The sequence below is a fragment of the Durio zibethinus genome, chromosome 19, assembly GCF_047325235.1.
Source record: "Durio zibethinus cultivar Kanyao isolate XHJ-2024 chromosome 19, ASM4732523v1, whole genome shotgun sequence".
NCBI classification, from domain to species: Eukaryota; Viridiplantae; Streptophyta; class Magnoliopsida; order Malvales; family Malvaceae; genus Durio; species Durio zibethinus.
In genome coordinates this window covers 16,265,706-16,284,147 of record NC_143180.1, presented here as the reverse complement: position 1 = coordinate 16,284,147, position 18,442 = coordinate 16,265,706, and the positions used below count along the sequence as shown (strand labels likewise).

At 29.8% G+C, this 18,442-nt stretch overlaps 2 protein-coding genes across 9 annotated transcripts; both read right to left on the bottom strand.

Annotated features, from left to right (window-relative positions):
* Nucleotides 1–414: 414 nt before the first annotated feature.
* Nucleotides 415–4,322, bottom strand: LOC111309913 (ABC transporter I family member 6, chloroplastic-like). Of its 6 annotated transcripts, none has more exons than XM_022908934.2 (7): nucleotides 3,945–4,322; nucleotides 3,773–3,823; nucleotides 3,370–3,591; nucleotides 2,852–2,974; nucleotides 1,673–1,849; nucleotides 854–957; nucleotides 415–780 (listed from the first exon to the last, which is right to left on the bottom strand). In XM_022908934.2, the coding sequence occupies exons 1-6, from the start codon at nucleotides 4,245–4,247 to the stop codon at nucleotides 871–873; spliced, it is 963 nt and encodes a 320-aa protein (XP_022764669.2). In that variant the 5' UTR covers nucleotides 4,248–4,322; the 3' UTR covers nucleotides 415–780; nucleotides 854–870. The 6 variants fall into 6 exon arrangements, 3 of the variants coding, with proteins under 3 accessions (XP_022764669.2, XP_022764667.2, XP_022764666.2); XM_022908932.2 differs by having other exon boundaries at nucleotides 438–758; nucleotides 3,945–4,287; XR_002692475.2 differs by having other exon boundaries at nucleotides 620–758; nucleotides 854–983; nucleotides 3,945–4,299.
* Nucleotides 4,323–7,956: 3,634 nt separating this feature from the next.
* LOC111310421 (protein N-terminal asparagine amidohydrolase family protein) lies at nucleotides 7,957–12,562 on the bottom strand. 3 transcript variants are annotated; one of them, XM_022909866.2, is made up of 9 exons: nucleotides 12,083–12,562; nucleotides 11,799–11,987; nucleotides 10,935–10,999; nucleotides 10,750–10,849; nucleotides 10,605–10,643; nucleotides 10,312–10,503; nucleotides 9,207–9,385; nucleotides 8,896–9,015; nucleotides 7,957–8,395 (listed from the first exon to the last, which is right to left on the bottom strand). In XM_022909866.2, the coding sequence occupies exons 1-9, from the start codon at nucleotides 12,155–12,157 to the stop codon at nucleotides 8,257–8,259; spliced, it is 1,098 nt and encodes a 365-aa protein (XP_022765601.2). In that variant the 5' UTR covers nucleotides 12,158–12,562; the 3' UTR covers nucleotides 7,957–8,256. The 3 variants fall into 3 exon arrangements, with proteins under 3 accessions (XP_022765601.2, XP_089604708.1, XP_022765602.2); XM_089748582.1 differs by lacking the exons at nucleotides 10,750–10,849; nucleotides 10,935–10,999; XM_022909867.2 differs by lacking the exons at nucleotides 10,605–10,643; nucleotides 10,750–10,849; nucleotides 10,935–10,999.
* Between the last annotated feature and the right edge of the window lie 5,880 nt (nucleotides 12,563–18,442).

The window sequence follows — 18,442 nt, the reverse complement described above, 5'->3', positions numbered from 1 at the left end:
TTAACACTTGAAGGTTGAATTTATTTCGCCTTGCATCACAAGGCAATTTTTTTATAATTTACACAAAACTTATTATTATTTTCAAATTTTTTATTTTATTTTATTTTTAAAAATTACTTTGTCAAAGACATGGACAAAACAAAATTATTCATATTTGTTAAAAAATTATTTAATCATAATTATTAAAAGATGAAATCTTACTGATATTTTATAAATTATTATCTTAATACAATATTAAAACTACCAAGATTATTACTTTGATAATTTACACAAAATAATATTTGATTTTCATGTAATACCAACCACAATTATCTCTATCGTTATAATCATGCCAAATACAATGATCTTAAATCTCTCTCACTCATTGTAAGATCACAACAAACAGTTATAAAAAAAACTACAATTTCCTTATCATGACAACTAAAAACACGGCAATGGAATTGTAATCATTTCTGTGAAAGTATCACTTTAATCAAATAATCAGACTACAATTATCAGATGGAGCAGACTTGGTAAAGCATTGAAAATGGATGTGGTCAACACTAATAATCATGTAGTAACAAAGTTTTGTCTTTCTGAATTCCCTGACTCCCCCGTCCCGAAGTGGGAAACCCTCAATTTTATACGCCAAAACAAGTGGTTAAATATGAAACAATAACCTTCCCCAAGGCTCTAAATTCCCTTAAAATGATGGTGGAACCTGATTAAATGTAGAGATCTTCTAGCATCAATTCCTTCCCAAGTAACGATGTAAAACACTGTGGAGCAGAGGCTGAAAAACTAAGATAAATGGCTTTAACAACAGTATAGTGAGATTGAATAGAATCCAACAGATAATATTAACGAAGTGTACCAGTTAAGAATTGTATACTATGCAGCAGAAATTGCAGTATAGCCTTTTTCCTCAAGAACTTCGGCTAAGGAACTATCTCCTGTCTTTATGATTCTTCCATCCTCCTGAAAACATCAAATTGGAACATATTCTGATGGGATAACAAATGCTTTTAGTAATATGCTAAACTGATAGGTACTAGCATAATAAGAACACAAGATGAAATTTGAAGTATATACAAGTTAGAAATGGTGACTAAAAAAAAAAAGCAACAAACAAAGGACATTGGGAGTTAGGATATCCAGAATCTGGTTAAGACCAAAAATCAAGGAACTCTCTTAAGCTAAGCAGAACAAGTTCTCAACTTTATTACATCTGATACTGTTTCAAAATGCTCCCCATGCCTAATTAGAGTATACAAAGAGGATTAATGGTACATAATCTATGAATCAAATTCGGACAGACTCAATCCAATAGGGCATCACTTTGTTAACAACAATTAGAAACAGAAGAGAAAGGTTGAACTATGAAACATAAGTTAACTTGCTGATCACTTGAAATCATGAACGTGGGCCAATGTACACATAGTTTATAGTTCAGCCAATACCTCTGCTGCCCACTATTATGTCAGTTACTGACTTATGTTAGAGTTTGATATCTTTCTAAAACTTTAAAGGATGTCAAAAAGGACCAACCATACATTTTACCAAGAAAAAGAGCATTGTGAAAGTGTTGGGGTTTCCCACATTCAAGCCACATTCACTACTTTCCCATGGAAAATGAAATCAACATGCAAAGAATATCTACATTATCACAGTTTTGAATTTTTAAATGACTCACCATAATATGGATGCATGTCGGTTTTATAACCTCCAACAGCCGTCGATAATGAGTGATCATCAAAACAGAGTTCTTAGGAGTCAAAAGTCCATTCACTGCTTTTGCTACATCTCGAAGAGCATCAACATCTAAGCCAGAATCAATTTCATCTAGTATAGCCAAGTCTGCCCCAAGAACCTATAACATTAAAAAAGTAAATATAGAGATGAGAAACAAAAATGGTTTTCCTAGGGATTGCATGGCATCTTTTTTATTTTTTATTTTTTGTTTTCTGTTTTTGTTTTATAGATAAATTTAATTATAAATAAAATTAATTACAGGGGTTTCAATTACCCCCTTGAAATCCCACCTAGATAGGTGTTTTTTCAAATACACTTAACTCTCCACCCAATTTGACCCCACCGGGCTCACCTAAACCCCAAAAATGAAAAAAACAAAATATTATTTTTTCAACTCTAATTTGTACATGTTTTTTATTTTGTTCATATTGTTAATAACATCTACACATTTTTACAAATCTAAAGAAACTCATACTGCATAATTTTTTTATATAAATATAAATAAATTTATTTTTAATATCATTATTCTTCTTTTATAATTATTATTTTATCCCCCCAAATCCCAACCAAAATTTCTTTCTAGACAATATTTATCCAAACAATGCAATTATGAATGCTACATTTTGAATTGCTACATTTTAAAATACTTCCCTTTCAAACTTCCTTATCCAAATGCACACTAAGAAACAAATAGGAAAAAATCATAAACAAATTAGAAGACTTTTTCTTTATGAGAAATTAGGGACCAAATAGTTTGAAGATTTAAACTGATGGATAGAATGTTCCCTAGATTTCACAATTATAACTCAATATCTCTCTCTTAGGGGAGAAGGGCAGGATGGATTTGAACCCAGGGCATGTTGTCTACCACAAGTGGTTGGTGAGTACTGATTCAAAAGGAGTTGGCCTAAATACTATATTCTTGGTATGTAAGGAAACATCCATGGTTTGTGGGCTGTAAACAACAATTCTAAGTTCTAACAAGAATCTGCCATTGCAACTAGTAAATGAAGACAAAGACAATACAATTAATCAGCATAAAGATATTAATCAGCACAATATATGAAATGCACAAAACCATTCCACAATGAATTACCAAGAAGAAATCATATCATATTACCGCAAGCTGCAAAATCTCATTGCGCTTCCTTTCACCTCCACTAAATCCTTCATTGACATTTCTGTTAAGGAAGTCAGTCTTCATGTTCACGAGATCAAGTTTAGGATATATGTAAGCATAGAACTGCAAGAGAATAACAATGTGTAAGTATTACAAATTTATAATCAATAACAAAATGAGAATGATTATTGTGTTTTCCTTATATTAGGAGAGATAACCATATAGAATTAGCTTAGCCATGGCAAATTTTGATCTTTTCATACAAACATTGTTATTGATTAAACAAATCTCAACACTCGGATGGATCTACCCTTTGAAGTACGACACTCAAAAATATTGGAAAATAGGAAAATTTGAAGAAAATTTTCCTCTGTACAACCCCAAAATTTTCCACGGACACCCTTTCTTCAAACAAAATTGGTAAATCTGTCGGCAGTTTTTTATATCTATTATAAGCGGACACCTTTGATAACAAATTCTTTTTTATGAGATGAAAAGGTGGAGGGGAGCTAATATACCTCAAGTGGACCAAGCTCTGGCTCACCAAGTTTTTTCATTCGAGCATTGTATGCCATGTGCAAAAAGTCGATATTGTTCACACCCGGGATCTCAACAGGGGACTGGAAACTCATAAAAAGTCCGGCAAGAGACCTTTCCTCCGGCTCCATGTCAAGCAAATTCTCTCCCTTAAACACAACATTGCCTCCTGTCACCACATAATCGGGATGCCCAACAAGAACCTACAATACATAAGTTTTATCCAACACCTTTTAATAAACAATTCATGAACCAGTCTGATTTCACCTAATTAGCTCGAAAATTTTAAAATTTAGCAGGATTAAACAAATATTACAAGGATTATTGGTGAAAATAAGCCAAAAGATTATTAAAATTTAAATACATGCGAAAAAAATTACTAACCTTTGAAAACGTACTCTTCCCCGAGCCATTCTTTCCCATTATAGCATGAATCTAATCCAAATTAAAAAAAATTAAATTTTTTAAAATTCTGGTCTAATGTATGAAAATTCATTCATAGACATACAAATTAAAGTAACTCTCAAAAAATAGATAAAAATAATATTTTGTAGACCTCTCCTTGGTGAACGACGAGGTCTACACCTTTGAGGATTTCCTGTTTGGTTTCAGTAATTACGGCAGTTAAACCTTTGACTTCGAGAAGAGGGGTCTTGGAATTATCAAGACCATCCATAGAGGTGGGAGATTCGACGGTGACGGACCTAGGAGACGGCAAGTAAGTGGAGTGGAAAAGGGAAAGGCGAGTGAGAGGTAGATGTCGTGGAAAAAACAGGGAAGGGGAAGGCAAACGTTTTGGTGTTAAGGTCGGAAGAGAAGGCAGTGGTGGTGAAGCAGCGCACTGAATTTGCGAAGCCATAGGCAGAAATAATTCTGTTTCCCTCTTTTTTCTTTTCTTTTTTATAAGGCGAGGTCTTACTCTTGTCACGTGCTCATTGTGGCTGCTACAATTCCATACTTCTGCAACTAGAAGTCTGGAAGAAGTCTAGAATAGTACAACTTTAACTTTGTTCTCTAAAATATTTGACTGTTAAATTAGTAATCAGTCCAAGGATTTTTAAGAAAATTGTGAAAATCGAAATATATTTTAAATTATAATATTTAATTCTGTGAAAATTAATTTTTTTTATTCTTTTTAATTTGAATCAAGTATTAAATATTTTAATTTGATTTAAATAAATTTGTTTCAAATTAAATTCATATTATTTTATTTAAATTAATTTAATAAAAATTAAATTAGATTAATTCAATTTTAATTCAATTAAAATGAATTCGATTTTTAAAAAAAAGTTTAAATTTAGATTAATTTTTAAAAATTTAAAACATTATGAACTAATCAATATAATTGAATCCAAGGTATCGAATACATTATAATTCCTAATTTATCGAGCACCATTACTTACAGAGAATAGATACAGAATTTTTTGGCTCTATTTTGCGTTTCATTTTTTATATTTATTTTTGAGTAAACAACATGTTTAATTATTTGAGATTTTTTATATTTTTTTGTTTACAAAATTTTTATTTTTGTTTTGTTTTCAAAATTAGGAAAATACCAGTGCTAAGTGACAGGATTAAAATTATTAGAAAATATATTTTCTTCCACTTAATATTAAAAAAATACTCTTCATGCTTTTGTTATATCTATTTTTGTTAAGTGTTTGATAAATTTATATTTTCAGAAATTTAATAAATAAATAAAAGAGCTAAGAAATGAATTACTATTGGAATACCGTATCATGTCTAGTCACAAATTTTTTATTATTATACATCTAACTAGTTTATTATTTGTATGTTACACGAATTAAATGTTATCTATTAAATATATATGTAAACATATAATTAATATAATTTAATCCTTAACACGTTCAAGACATATATAAAATAAATATATTAAAGATTCAATTATAGGGAAATTAAAACTTCTTATAAAAATTTAACAAAATTCTAAATATTACGATAAACAATGCTATTGAGCCAGAAGGAGATTAAGTTATTTAAAAAGAACAAAATTTTGATATAATTGCTAAGCCAACAACCAAAGCAATAAAATTCTTAACACTACTAATAAGCCACAGCCTTTCATAAATGCCTGTCTCAAAACACTAATGTGGCATTGAATGCAAAACAAAAGTCTCACTTAGCAAGTTTAAAAAAAAAAGTTTCACTTAGCAAGCATACCATTTCACAATTCGCTCTCTAATGAAATTTTTGGCATCGAAAAAGAGAAAATAAAAAAGTAAAAACTAAATTATACGAGCCAACTTTACTTCTCACTACTACAAAATGTCTAATGAGATAAAAGCTATAAGGTGTAGAAAATTATGTGACAACAATGGATTAAAAAGTTCATGTAAGTATTGTTGATCGGATAATTGTTTATTGTAATAACAATAAAGTAATCGCTCAAGCTAAGAAACCAATGGCTCATCAAAAATCTAAATATGTATTGAAGTAATTAGAGATTTAAATATGTATTGAGGCAATAATATTTGAAAAACTCTTTGTTTGCTAAAACAAATTTGATGATCTATTACTTAATGCTAAGTGAAGTCAAATCTTATTTTTTATACTTAAGTCAACCTAAAACACAAGCGTGCGAACATTAGAATAATAAGAATGATTGATTACGTAAGTTAAAGAAAAATAAAATAATAAAGTAGAATGTTGAAAATATGCTCTGTATTTACTGAAATAAAAGTATTTGATGGTATACAAATGAGGGTGGAGCAATCCTTTATTTATAGTTGAAGCTCTAGCTACACTTAATGACAATATCTCTAGAATAAAATAAAGGCTAAAATCAAAGAATTACAAAGATTACAATCAATCAAAATTCTAACTCCTGAATTCTAGGTCAACCAAATCTACTAAGAAGCTTCTACTGATCCTTTAAGCTTCCAGAAGATTCACTTACGTATCTCCCAACTTGGACCCTTCTGGATGTGGTGTGGGCAGCCTGCAGGCCAGGCCTTGACAACAAAAGAGATAATCTACTATAGCCAAAACTAATTATTGTGTCCATTTAATTTTTTGATTGATTTTGACTTTAATGAGTTAAAAAAATTTTAAATTTTGTTGCTATTACTTTGTATATTAATACACAATTCTCTTCTAGTAATACTAGAACTTTGTTAATATAAATTATACAACTTGAAATCTTGTCAATATAAATTTTACAACTTGGAGCTTTGTCAATAGATAAAATTATTTATTTTTATTTATATTAATATTTTAAATATTTTAAATATTATTTCTATTCTTAAAATATTATTTCTATTAATACAATAATATTAAAATTAGTAATATTTATTATTAAACTATTGAAATATTAATACTATTATTTCATATGGAAAGTATTTACTATTAAATAGTAACAAGTATTATTTATTTATATGTATTATTAAAGTACATTTGATAATAAAATAAAAAATAATATATTTTAAATTTAAAAATACTAAGAAATGATTAAAAATATTATTTATTATTAAAATAATATAATAATTTTTTATTGAAATATTAAAAATATTTAGTTTTAATAATATACAAAATACAATATTTAAAATTATAATATTAGAAAAATTATAATATTAATATTTTAGTATTTTAAAAATTCCAATTAAAATTAAAATATTTTTATTAATATAATAATATTTTAGACTAGATCAAATTAAGTCTGAACTAAAACAATCATGTCCAAAATCTTGCTTGAATAGAATTATAAAGTATTTAAAATTAAAATATTAGAAGACTTTTAATATTAATATTTTAAAATTAGTATAATTAAAATTCAATAAATATATTTTTATTAATATTATAATATTACAAATCGAGTCAAAATAAGTTTGAACTAAAAAAATAATTTTCAAAATCCAATTTGAGTAGAATTATATTCACAATTTGATAAGTAATCTTACTTATAATTTTCTTTCAAAAATTATCTTATGCTTTTTAAAAGAAGAAAATAATTTTAAATTTATTATTAAGTCATTTCCATTGACCAATTAATTTCCTATCAAATATAAAAAAAAAAAAAGCCTAAATCATATTTTAGAAATTATTTTCTGCCTAATATATATATATATATATATGTTACTTTTCTTTTTCAATACAAAGACCCACCGAATCCATGTTATAAAAGATATCTCTCATAGCCCTCTCTCTAGTTTCAAGAGTCTAACTCTAACCTGAAAATTTTTGCATTAAAATCTTAAGCTCAAATTTATAGAATGTTCTTATAAAGACAATATTTTTAAAATCTGGACGCAATGATACTCGTATATTTACAAACACTTTTCTTGTTTGAGGGGACTAAACAACGTTGAGACATTCTCATGTTTTCATAAATTTGTTGGAACCTTATAGCAAGAAACAAATAGGAGATCATTACATTAATTATATTAAAAATAAAAAATACGACAAAGACCATTTATGAGTGACTTGAGCAATATGGCACTGTTATTTATTTACACAATTGACAATTCAATACCGGTAATTAAGGTATCTTGGACATGCCCATGGAAAATGTGGAAGCATCCATTGAAGATACTAATCATCTGCTCAAAAACTAGGAGAACCGATTCAATCAAAATTGAAAGGGAAAGCTAACTTACACTGTTAACTTGTCAATACAGAGGTGGTCATGCTTTTCACTGTTAACATCTTAAGACAGCCATGTGTAACTCTATGATAGCATACAAAAGCGACAAAGAAGCTTGCATAAATATTAGGCTACATACTAAGAGCCACCTGAATTGTTGGTAGAATACTAAATTCTTTATTTCATCTTGACAACATCAAATATAAAAGAAAATAATAGGGTACATAAACCAGACTTCTTCAATGGAATTTGCATGGTATGCTATGAACTAGGATTTGCAACCACTATCCATGTGATGAAAATCAGCACTTTTCCAGCCTCCTTCATCTGTCCTCTCAAAAACCCGTGGTTGCCTCATGGGAAAAGTTGTTTTCCAATCTGGATGCTTAATCAGATAGTTCCAGACCCTGCAGAAAACAGGTGCAATATCATTTAGAATATAACTCATTTCCTTGCAAGAAAAAACTATGCAAGCCATCCCAAGACCAGATTTTCTAGTTGATTATCAATCCAACTCACAAGGGCAATATCATACAGAGACATTCTGTCTATGTTGTCATGGATTGCACATGCCTGGAAGGTTTTATCCTCAAAATCATACCATCCTATCCATACATTCTTTTTTCTTCTCTCTCTCTTACCTCGGTTTAGTTCATGACTGGTTAAAATTTTGGATTATTGGGATTAGACATAAATTGGCATCCAAAATGCATATCACTTAATTCTAAACTAGAAGGGTCTTAGCTTAACCTCGATTAATTGCTAGCATCCTACAGCCAAATTAAGATACTAACCAAGGCAAGGGCAAATGTATAACAATATGTAACAAGCTATCAAAAAAAAAAAATCATATGTAACAAATATAGAGAACCATAAACATGAACACTTCCTTTCAAGACGTGCTCACCTTCTTTCATTATCCACAAAGTCTGGACCCTCAGCAGAAGGTGAAGTAGAGTGTCTAGCAAGGATTTCAGAGTCAGAAAGACTTTGCAGTGACAAAACAAAATTTACTAGGCGTCTGGTCCTATGTCAACAGAAAAAACATGAGCAAAAACAATAAATCCAAGTTCATCACATGGTATAAGCATATTTATTTAACTTTACACAAAAATAAATATAGTTAAGTTCAGAGATGTATAATGCAAAATTAAACAAACACAGTAGAATTGCTATTGTCAAAAATAGCTGAAATTGTAAGTTGTTAAATGATTCTACCAACTGCAAGGAGCAATAACAATTCGATCAGTTTTAGTGTCATAAGTATCCAGTAATTTCCCATGCCAACTGGAGTCTTCATACGAAGCAGAGACTCGAAGTCTCCGGACAATTTCATCTGGACATCGTAAAGTTCTATCAAACCTGGCGGGGATGAGGGATCCAGAAGAAGGTTCTACCTGAAAACATGCAAAAGAAAATAATGTATGATATGTTTATAGTGTAGCAAGTAGGTTCTTGCCCTAGTTTTCTATCTCTTTTATTTATTTATTTTTTGGTTTGATTTTTAAAGGAAAAAACTGTTAGTAGTCAGATTAATATATGTCAACGAAGAAGATAAAACATGTGTGTTCCGTATTCAATTTAACTTTTTTTTAGTTTAATTTTTTAAGACAACAGAGTAACAGAAATGTTACTTTAAAACTTATGTGCCAATAAGAACTAATGTGTAATTTATAATTTTTTATAAAATTATTTTCCTCTTGAGATGAATGTAATTTGATTTTTCTTTTTCTACTTTAAAACTTATTTTATCATCAAAATTCAAGAAGTTAAGCATTTATTTTAGTCACTAACAAAAGCATTATATAAATTAATTTTTTTTACATCTTTATTTTAATTATTTAATTATTAAAGTACTTCAATAAAATTTTCTTTTTTGGTAATTTCAATACTTTATAGTCCTTTAATAAAAATGCTATCAAAAACCTTTTCACATTTTATAGCACTTATGCATTAAATTTGCCAAAGGCTATTTTAACTTCTCTTTACAGCACTTGTTGAACAACTTTACTCAAACAACACTTTTTATATAAGCTCTAGCTGGACCAAACATACCCTAAAAAGTTTCAACAGCACAAGCATCTAGACGCATAATCTGAAACACAGCATCTTACCGTCAGACTATAAGAACCTTCCATTTTCCCTTGTAGTGAATTTAAACATATTATAGTTCCATTCAAAGATTTAATGACTGGTATACTAGTTTCAATACTTAGCTATTTCAAAATCTTGAGCTGCTAAAAAAATGGATACAGTGCTTCACTAAGCTCTGCAATTCCATTTTCCATTTTGAAAATAAGGAATTGTCAAAGCTTGAACTTACCAGGAACCCATTGAAAATGGGATACGCATTTCTTTGAGAATCCCTTTTGGTGTTATGTCCAAGAACACATAGAGTCTGTACATGAAAATTTTCCTGTCTTTTCTGCATAGTTTCAACTATTTTTCTACACAAAGGAAAGGAAAAACCATCCACTCTCGCATTCCCTTCTGATATAGTGCTGTCGTTAGCATGCTGCCAAAAAGGTCAAGATATTCAACTTAATCATTTGTCTTTTGAGCAGGTAACAAACAACAATATCTCAGGAAAATCAACAACAAGTGAGAAGGCCAGACATTAGGTGAAACATCTTCAAAACCACCAACTAAATGCACCTGCATTTTAACATTTAAAAGATTTAATTCAAGAAAAAGTAATACATCTCAATTATGAAAAATCACCAACAAATTAACAAAAATAAGGGCATATAGTTGAGAATACATCCAAATCAGCATCAGAATTTTGATCAACAACTAGTGATAACATCTGGATGAAGCCAATATCCACAGATTTTGGAGAATCCATATGGGCAACAGAGGTTCTGAATTCAAATCACAAAATCAGAATTACAGATCCAATAGAAAATATTCGATCAAGCAATTCTGAACTTTCTTGCATATTCTTACATCCCATTTTTCCGATTCCGAATGACGAGACCCACACAAGTTGTTGCTTCATCAGTGCCAATGTACTTTCAATGCAAGGAAGAAATAAGGTGAAGGCAATCAATAGAACTATAGAATCAAGAAGAAGAGAGGTGGGGTGAATCAAGGCAGAATATGTCTAGTAAAGATGTGAATAACACCCCCCCCCCCCCCCCCCCCAAACAAAAAAAAAAAATTCCACACCTAGAAAAGGCACAAAGCTCTTGAAGGAGTCACAAATTTACAATGAGATAAGCAGCATTCAAGATCAAGTCTACAAAATAATGATGAAAAGTTTATGTTCAGTTGGGTTTTACAAAGGGGAGCAGAGGACCATGGAATTTTAGCAAAGGAGAGACAATGACCAAATATCCATAGTGTCTCACTTGCTAATCATCATCTTAAAGAAGATTAAAAAGCCCATGGGATTTTCAGAAGATTAAATGAAATAAAAATACAATAAATGACATTGCCATCAGTCTTTTAAGCCTTCAGATACCAATTTTCCCTTAAGCTAAAACAGACAAGCAAATTGATAGCTTTTCTAGTGGAGACATTTGGGTCTACAAGATTCCACTCACCATGAAATATAACTCCCAACCGATGCAAGAAAATTAATTGACTAAAAACTGAGGCATAACATTTCGGGTTGAACATGACAGATAAGAATCTAAGATTTTTGTCTACTACATGTCGTATTACAAAGTTATTAGAAACAGAAAACATGGAGTGATTACAACTGATGGAAATCTATACGAATGAAATGCAAAAGACGGTATCTGAATCATTAACATTAAGCAGGTAACGAATTTGATAGGCGATTTGCAGGAAGTCGAGAAAACATACATGGACAAGTGCAGGATCAACAGTAGCGTATTCTCTCTGGAATAAGTAGACGTATTTAGGGTTGTTTGATGATGTTGTTAACTCGGAATCCATGGATGCTGAGACTCTCCGCTCCTGGATAGACTTGAAAGAATGTGTTGCAGACATTAGAATGGGGTGTTCCATCAATGCCACCAACAAATCTATTGGCTGTTCACAAAAAAAAAAATTGTATATATTCATGTGACAAAAGAAAGATATGTTGCCTTGAATTCATTATGACATTATCCATTGAAGGAAAATACCTGAGACTGAGACGGCATTGAAGAAGAAGAAGAAGAAGAGTTGGGAGAGAAGGGAAGTCCACCCACAAAAATCATGATGATTCAGCTCAACAATCAAATCCTTCACTTCTTTTAGCACCCAAATCAAAAAAAAATTTTGGTGGCACTAAATGGAATACAATTGACTATTGAGAAATCTTGAAAAAGAAAATAGAAAATAGTTGACACAAGTGGAGAAGTGCGGTGAAAAAAGAAAACACTGCAACAAGAGTTTGGTGCTTTGTAGAAGATGAAGGAAAGAGGGAAGAAGGAAGGAAAGAGGGAAGAAGGAAGAAGGAAAAGGAAGGCAAGGTTGTAAGCGGAGGAAAGGGAGGAAGTAGCGGGCAGGATGTTGTCGGCAGCTGAAAAAGGAGGTAGTGGTGTGTTGTTGGTGACGGGAGGGTTTGTTTTTTGATGCTCTGTAGTCCGGATGCTCTGAGTCTTCATAGATACGTTGTATTTATTTCGTATGGTTGACTAATAAACTTGATTATAGTAACTATTATTAATTAATGAGTAATTTTTATGATATAATGTTGTAATATATTCAACTAATAATATGATAGTTATTAAATAAAATTTTAATTTATTTTTGTATTTGAACCGATAATGTAATTGATCAATTTTAATTAATATGTTAAGAAAGCTCTTTGCTTTGACCTTTATATATATTCATAACTTTAATTTTGAAAGGTAAAGAGTAGTTCTTTCTTCTTCTTTTTTATGCGAACTATTGATTAAAGCTTAGAGGATGATATCGAAAAACTTGTAATCATTTCGTAAATCTCGATTAAAGAGATTGGGCTCTTGTTATTTTTAGGTCAATTTTGGTTTTTGTTTAAAATTGTATTAGTGACTAAGTGGATGTCACTAACCATTTATGATTGTGTGGATGTCGCCTTTAAAGCTTGATTTAAGCTTTTAAAGTTTTGGGTTTTTTAAACCCATTTCGTTTTTTAGTTTTTGGGCTCCAAATTTTTGTTTTATTGTTGTAGAGCTTTAAGGGGATTGAAATCTAGCTTTTTTTTTTTGGTCCAAAATCACGCGAAAATGACAAGTTTGAGTCCGATCAAATCGAATCAAGTCAAAAACCCGAATTGCATGTGAAACGGGTGAAGAAAATACATGCCTGACGGTTTGTGTGAGGCAAGTCCAGTGTTGTTTTAAGTCGGGCAACAAAGGTTTGGTGCTTTGTAGAAGCCGAAGGAAGCCGAAGGAGAGAGAGAAGAAAGAAAAGGGAGAAGGAAAAGCAAGGTTGTAAGTAGAGGAATGGGTGGAAAGAGGGGGCAGGATGTTGTCAGTAGCTGAAAAGGAAGGTAATGGAGGATTGTTGGTGATAGGATGGTTTGTGTTTTAATGATCTGAACTCCGAATGCTATGAGTCTTCATAGATACATTGTATTTATTTTGTATGGTTGACTAATAAAGTCATTATATATTAAATTATATTAATTATTATTAGTTAATGAGTAATTATTATGATATTATGTTATAAAATATTCAAATAATAGTATGATTATTATTAAATGTGACCTTAATTTAATTTTGTATTTAGATTTATAATAAAATAAATCAATTTTAATTAATATGTTAAGAAAGCTCTCTACTCTTATCTCTATACATACATACGCACACGAAAGTCAGCCTATTAAGTTTATAACTCAGTTTTAAGAGACAAAAAGTAGTTTTCTCTCATTTTATCGTGCAAGCTACTGATTGGAGCTCCGAAGACAACATTGGAAAGCTTGTAATCATTCCGTAGACCTCGATTAAATTGAGCTCTCATCATTTTCAGGTCAATTATAGTTTTTGTTTAAAATTGTGTTAGTGACGGTGAGTTCTAGACAAAACTAGAATCATATTTAACGGTGAACAAAAATCAGTTTAAATCGATTAAATTGATCAAAATCGAATAAATTCGATTGAATCGATTTGATTTATCCGATTTTAATTATAATCGATTTTTTAAATTAATTAAATTAATTAATTCGGTTAGCTTTCAATTTTTAAAATTGATAATTGTACTGATCGAATTAATCGATTTTTTAATAATTAAAAATAAAAAAATTGAGATAAATATTTTTATTTATTTTTTTTGGTAAAATATTATTGAAATTATTAAATTTTTTAGTAATTTAGTTTGAATAGTTTGAATTTTATTGAATTGAATTTATGATTAAATAATTATTCATGATAGAAAAAAAAATAATAAAAAATATCGATTATTTAATCGAACCGACCGAATCGAATCGATTTTAGTAGGTTCGATTATGGTCGGTTATTTAATAATATTTGATCAGTTAGATTATTAATTAAATAAAAATCGATTAAGTCGATTATTGATTTTTTCAAATCAAATCGATCGAATTAATCATTTACTCACCTCTAGTCATACTTACCATAGATGTCACTAACCATTTTTTATTGTCTGGATGTCGCCTTTGAAGCTCGGTTTAAGCTTTCGAAGCTTTGGGTTTTTGAAACCCATTCTGGTTTTTAGTTTTTGGGCTCCAAATTTTTATTTTGTTGTGTAGAGTTTAAAGGGGATTGAAATCCAGCTTTTTTGGTCTAAAATCGTATGAAAATGATGAGTTTTGAGTCTGATCAGGTTGAGTCGAGTCAAAATCTCGAATTGCATGTGAAATGGGTGAAGAAAACACTTACCAGAAGGTGTGAGTGAGGCAAGTGCAGTAGTTTTTTTCATTCGGGCATGTATAATACACACTACCACTCGTCTAACCCGTGCATGATGCGTGTGTTACATGTTACACACGCTATAGATAGTTTGTTAAATGCATGTAATACAAGTGCCAAATACACTCTCTTGGCGCTTGTGTCATTCACGTCAATAAAAAAAAAATTAAAAAAAAGGGCAATTTTGGGTCGAAGTTGCTGGAACCATTCAATATGAGCCTGATTTATTTTCAAATTTGGGCCAATTTCCTTTTAAATTTTGGGCCACTTTAATTTATTTGTAATTTGAGCCATTGTTTTTAATTAAGCCAATTGGTATTGAAATTAAATTTGATCATTTTTTATTTTTGGATAATTTTCTTTAAGGGCCATTTAATATTAAGTCATTTGGTGAAAATTAAAAGGTTTTATATTATTATTGGGTTATTTTGATTAGGCCAAATTTAATAATTAAATTCTAGAGTTTAGGCTAATATAATTTAAATACCAGTTATGTCATTTAGATTTAAGCCATTTTGTTGTAATTAAAATTTTGATTTTTCGTTTTAAACCAATTTGCTGAAATTAAATTTTAGGCTTAATTTAATTGTTTTTTTTTTCATTTTAGTTAAGAATTTGGTAAAATATTTTGGCTCTAAAATTAATGATTCCATTCTATAAAAATTTTAACCCAATTAAATGGATGATAAATGAATTATTTGGATATTTTGGTTAGCCCATTTTCAATAATTAAAATTTACCATTCCGTTAATAATTCATTTAATTTTGTAAAAATCCATTTGATTAATCAAATTACCTTATTATTTGAATATTCATGAACAATTGAATAAATTGATTTTGTTGGACCTAATTTTTAGTATTGCTTTTGGTGTAGCATATTTATATTGTAGTTAAATTTTTGTTTGATAATTTTGTGAATATTCTTAAATTACAAAAATCACTAATCGGATTGATTAAAGTCCACCTATCATGGGAGTAATCATGTAGATTTTCAGGATTTTTTTGGTAATTTATTTCAAACAATAATAAAGCAAATCCCTTATGATAATTGCAATATTTATTGAGGTCTTTTAAAGTGATAAGACCTTTCCTACCAATTCATTATTGCCTTGAAAGATGCTTGGGAAGAAAAGGATTTTGGTTGGGGTATAATACGATTTAGCTACCTTGTTGGTAGCAAGTTACTACAGGGTTATATCCGACCAATTTTGTACTATCCTTCATAGTATATTCTAGGAAAACCCTTAAATTTTGGAATTAATAGAATAGCCTTCATGGCATGATTTTGTTTTACATACATGATATAGTTTGAGTTATTCTATATAGCCTCTAATCTAGGTTGTGTTTTTACAACTATCATTTAATAGGATCATTTTGATAAATGGTGTGAATCACTTTCTACAGTTTTGGCCATAACAAATTCAAAAATAGCCTAGAGAGTTTATCACCTTTAATACCCACTCAGGTGATAAGCTCACATTATTGAGCTCGATTGAGGACAAAAGGATAGTGTGCTTCCTAAAGACACTCTAATTAGAATTGTTTAATGACAAATAATTATACCATTAGTGAGCACATTAGATAAAGTGTTTTGCACACTGATAATTAAGCATGCCATTAGAGATCATTTTTGTAAAGTTCCATAAGGATAAAATATTGAACCATATATATAGTTTACCACAACCATATTGGATGGGGTAGATGGTTTTCATAAGCATATTTTGAAAATGACTAACATTGTAATACGAGACTAGTTTCTACTGTGATAAATTTTTAAATTGCTTCCTTCTAGGTTAATAGTGTGAAAGCCGCCTATAAAGTACAAAAGATAAACATGGAATTTAAATACTATGAGTGCTGTAACCATTTAAGAAAAAGAGATATAATAAGCCGACAATTACATTCTATTTTCTAAATGATACCTTAGCATAATTGCCAAATGAACCATTACTGAGAAATATCCCATTAAAGGTTAAAAAGAAAAAACTTGTGAAGCCCATTTCCCATTTCGGTTTCATGAATGTCTCTAAATCATGAAATCAAAAAAATTTAGAAATGTGTGCCACTTTTGGTATAAATCAGGCATAAGAGGCAAATTGTAAAAATTTTCTAAATTGAAAAGTAAAGTAAGGTATTCTATTAGCTTTTTTCGTTTGAATCCAATATAGATATTATGCCTTCTACTTTTCGTGGTTAGATATTATTGTTAGTGTAGAATAAGCTAAATCCAATAATTGGCAAGCAACAGGGGACCAAATTAAAGGAAGATAATTGTGAACATAGGCAATCTTCTTAAGTTATGCTTATTGTAAATGATGTAATCATTGGTTGTAATCTTGGTAAAATAGATGTGAAGTTTACCATGTTGTGGCATAGGCATTGAGACATTTCAAATTTGACATATAAGTAGATTGTATTAAAAGAAATCTCATTATTAATATATAGTCATGATTAGCAAATATAGAGAAGTTTAGGAACTAACTTAAGAATTGACTTATAGCAACAATTATTGAACGTTTCAAACTATTATTTTCAGTGCATATAAGCTCTTTATCATCCTTACTGAAGACCATTTAGAGTTCGATCATGTGGAGTGAGAAATCTAATTATATGAAAGCCTTAAAGTTTTTAAAAAAATAAAAAAAAATTAGCTATCAAATTTTCAAAAACATAAAACTAAGGCAATAAGATTAGACATAGGTGATGAATACAGTGGTCATTATGACGAAACTATGTGCAATCTTGGACTAATCTGTTGAGTCTTCTGCAAGATTTTGGTATTGATGCCTAGTATGCTATGTTTGGAATATCAAAAGAGAATAAGGTTGCAATAAGAGGCAATCACACACTTTTGTACATAATGTGGTATATGCTAAGTCATTTCACATTTATGGATTTCATGTAGAATGAAGTCTTTAAGATTGCAACATTCAATCTAAATAAAGTTTCAAGCAAAATCAATTCTTAAAATCGTTATGATTTATGGTTAGACAAAAAGTCATTTTCAAGGTTGCTTTTCCAGCTTAGGGTTGTAATATAGATTATAGGTCCACAACCCACAATCAAGGAAACTCGATTAGAAAGCTATTAACAAATTCTGTTGGTTATTGCATTGGCTTCAAAGATTCTAGATTTTGTCATCTATTGTATAATACTAGAATTATTAGATTTAATTATGCAATCTATTTAGTTGATGACTTAGATAGTGAGAGTATTAGGTTTTGAACTTCACAAAGTCATTCTTATGAAAAATATGTTGTTATTGTGCTAGTCCCTCATGTGATTTAGCTATTGATGAAAAATGCCATAAATGGTTAAATCAACAATTAATCCCTATATTATTGTTTCTAGAACTACACTTTAACTTATAGAAGAACATGATTATATTGTTCATGTGTTTTTTGGTTTTGTTGTATTTTAGGAGGCTTTTGGTGAGGGTACCTCTTCGGGTTGGATGTTTGTCAAGTAGTATGAGATTGCATATGTGTTGCATAATTATGTATGGGATCAAAATGAATGACCATATCTTTGAAGTCCAATCAATTGTTGATAGACTTATAAGGTTGAAAAGGTACTTCATAGGCCAAGTAGAAATGTTTAAGCTAAGTTTGTGATTTAGGACTTTAAACAAAAAAAGGAATTGGGTGT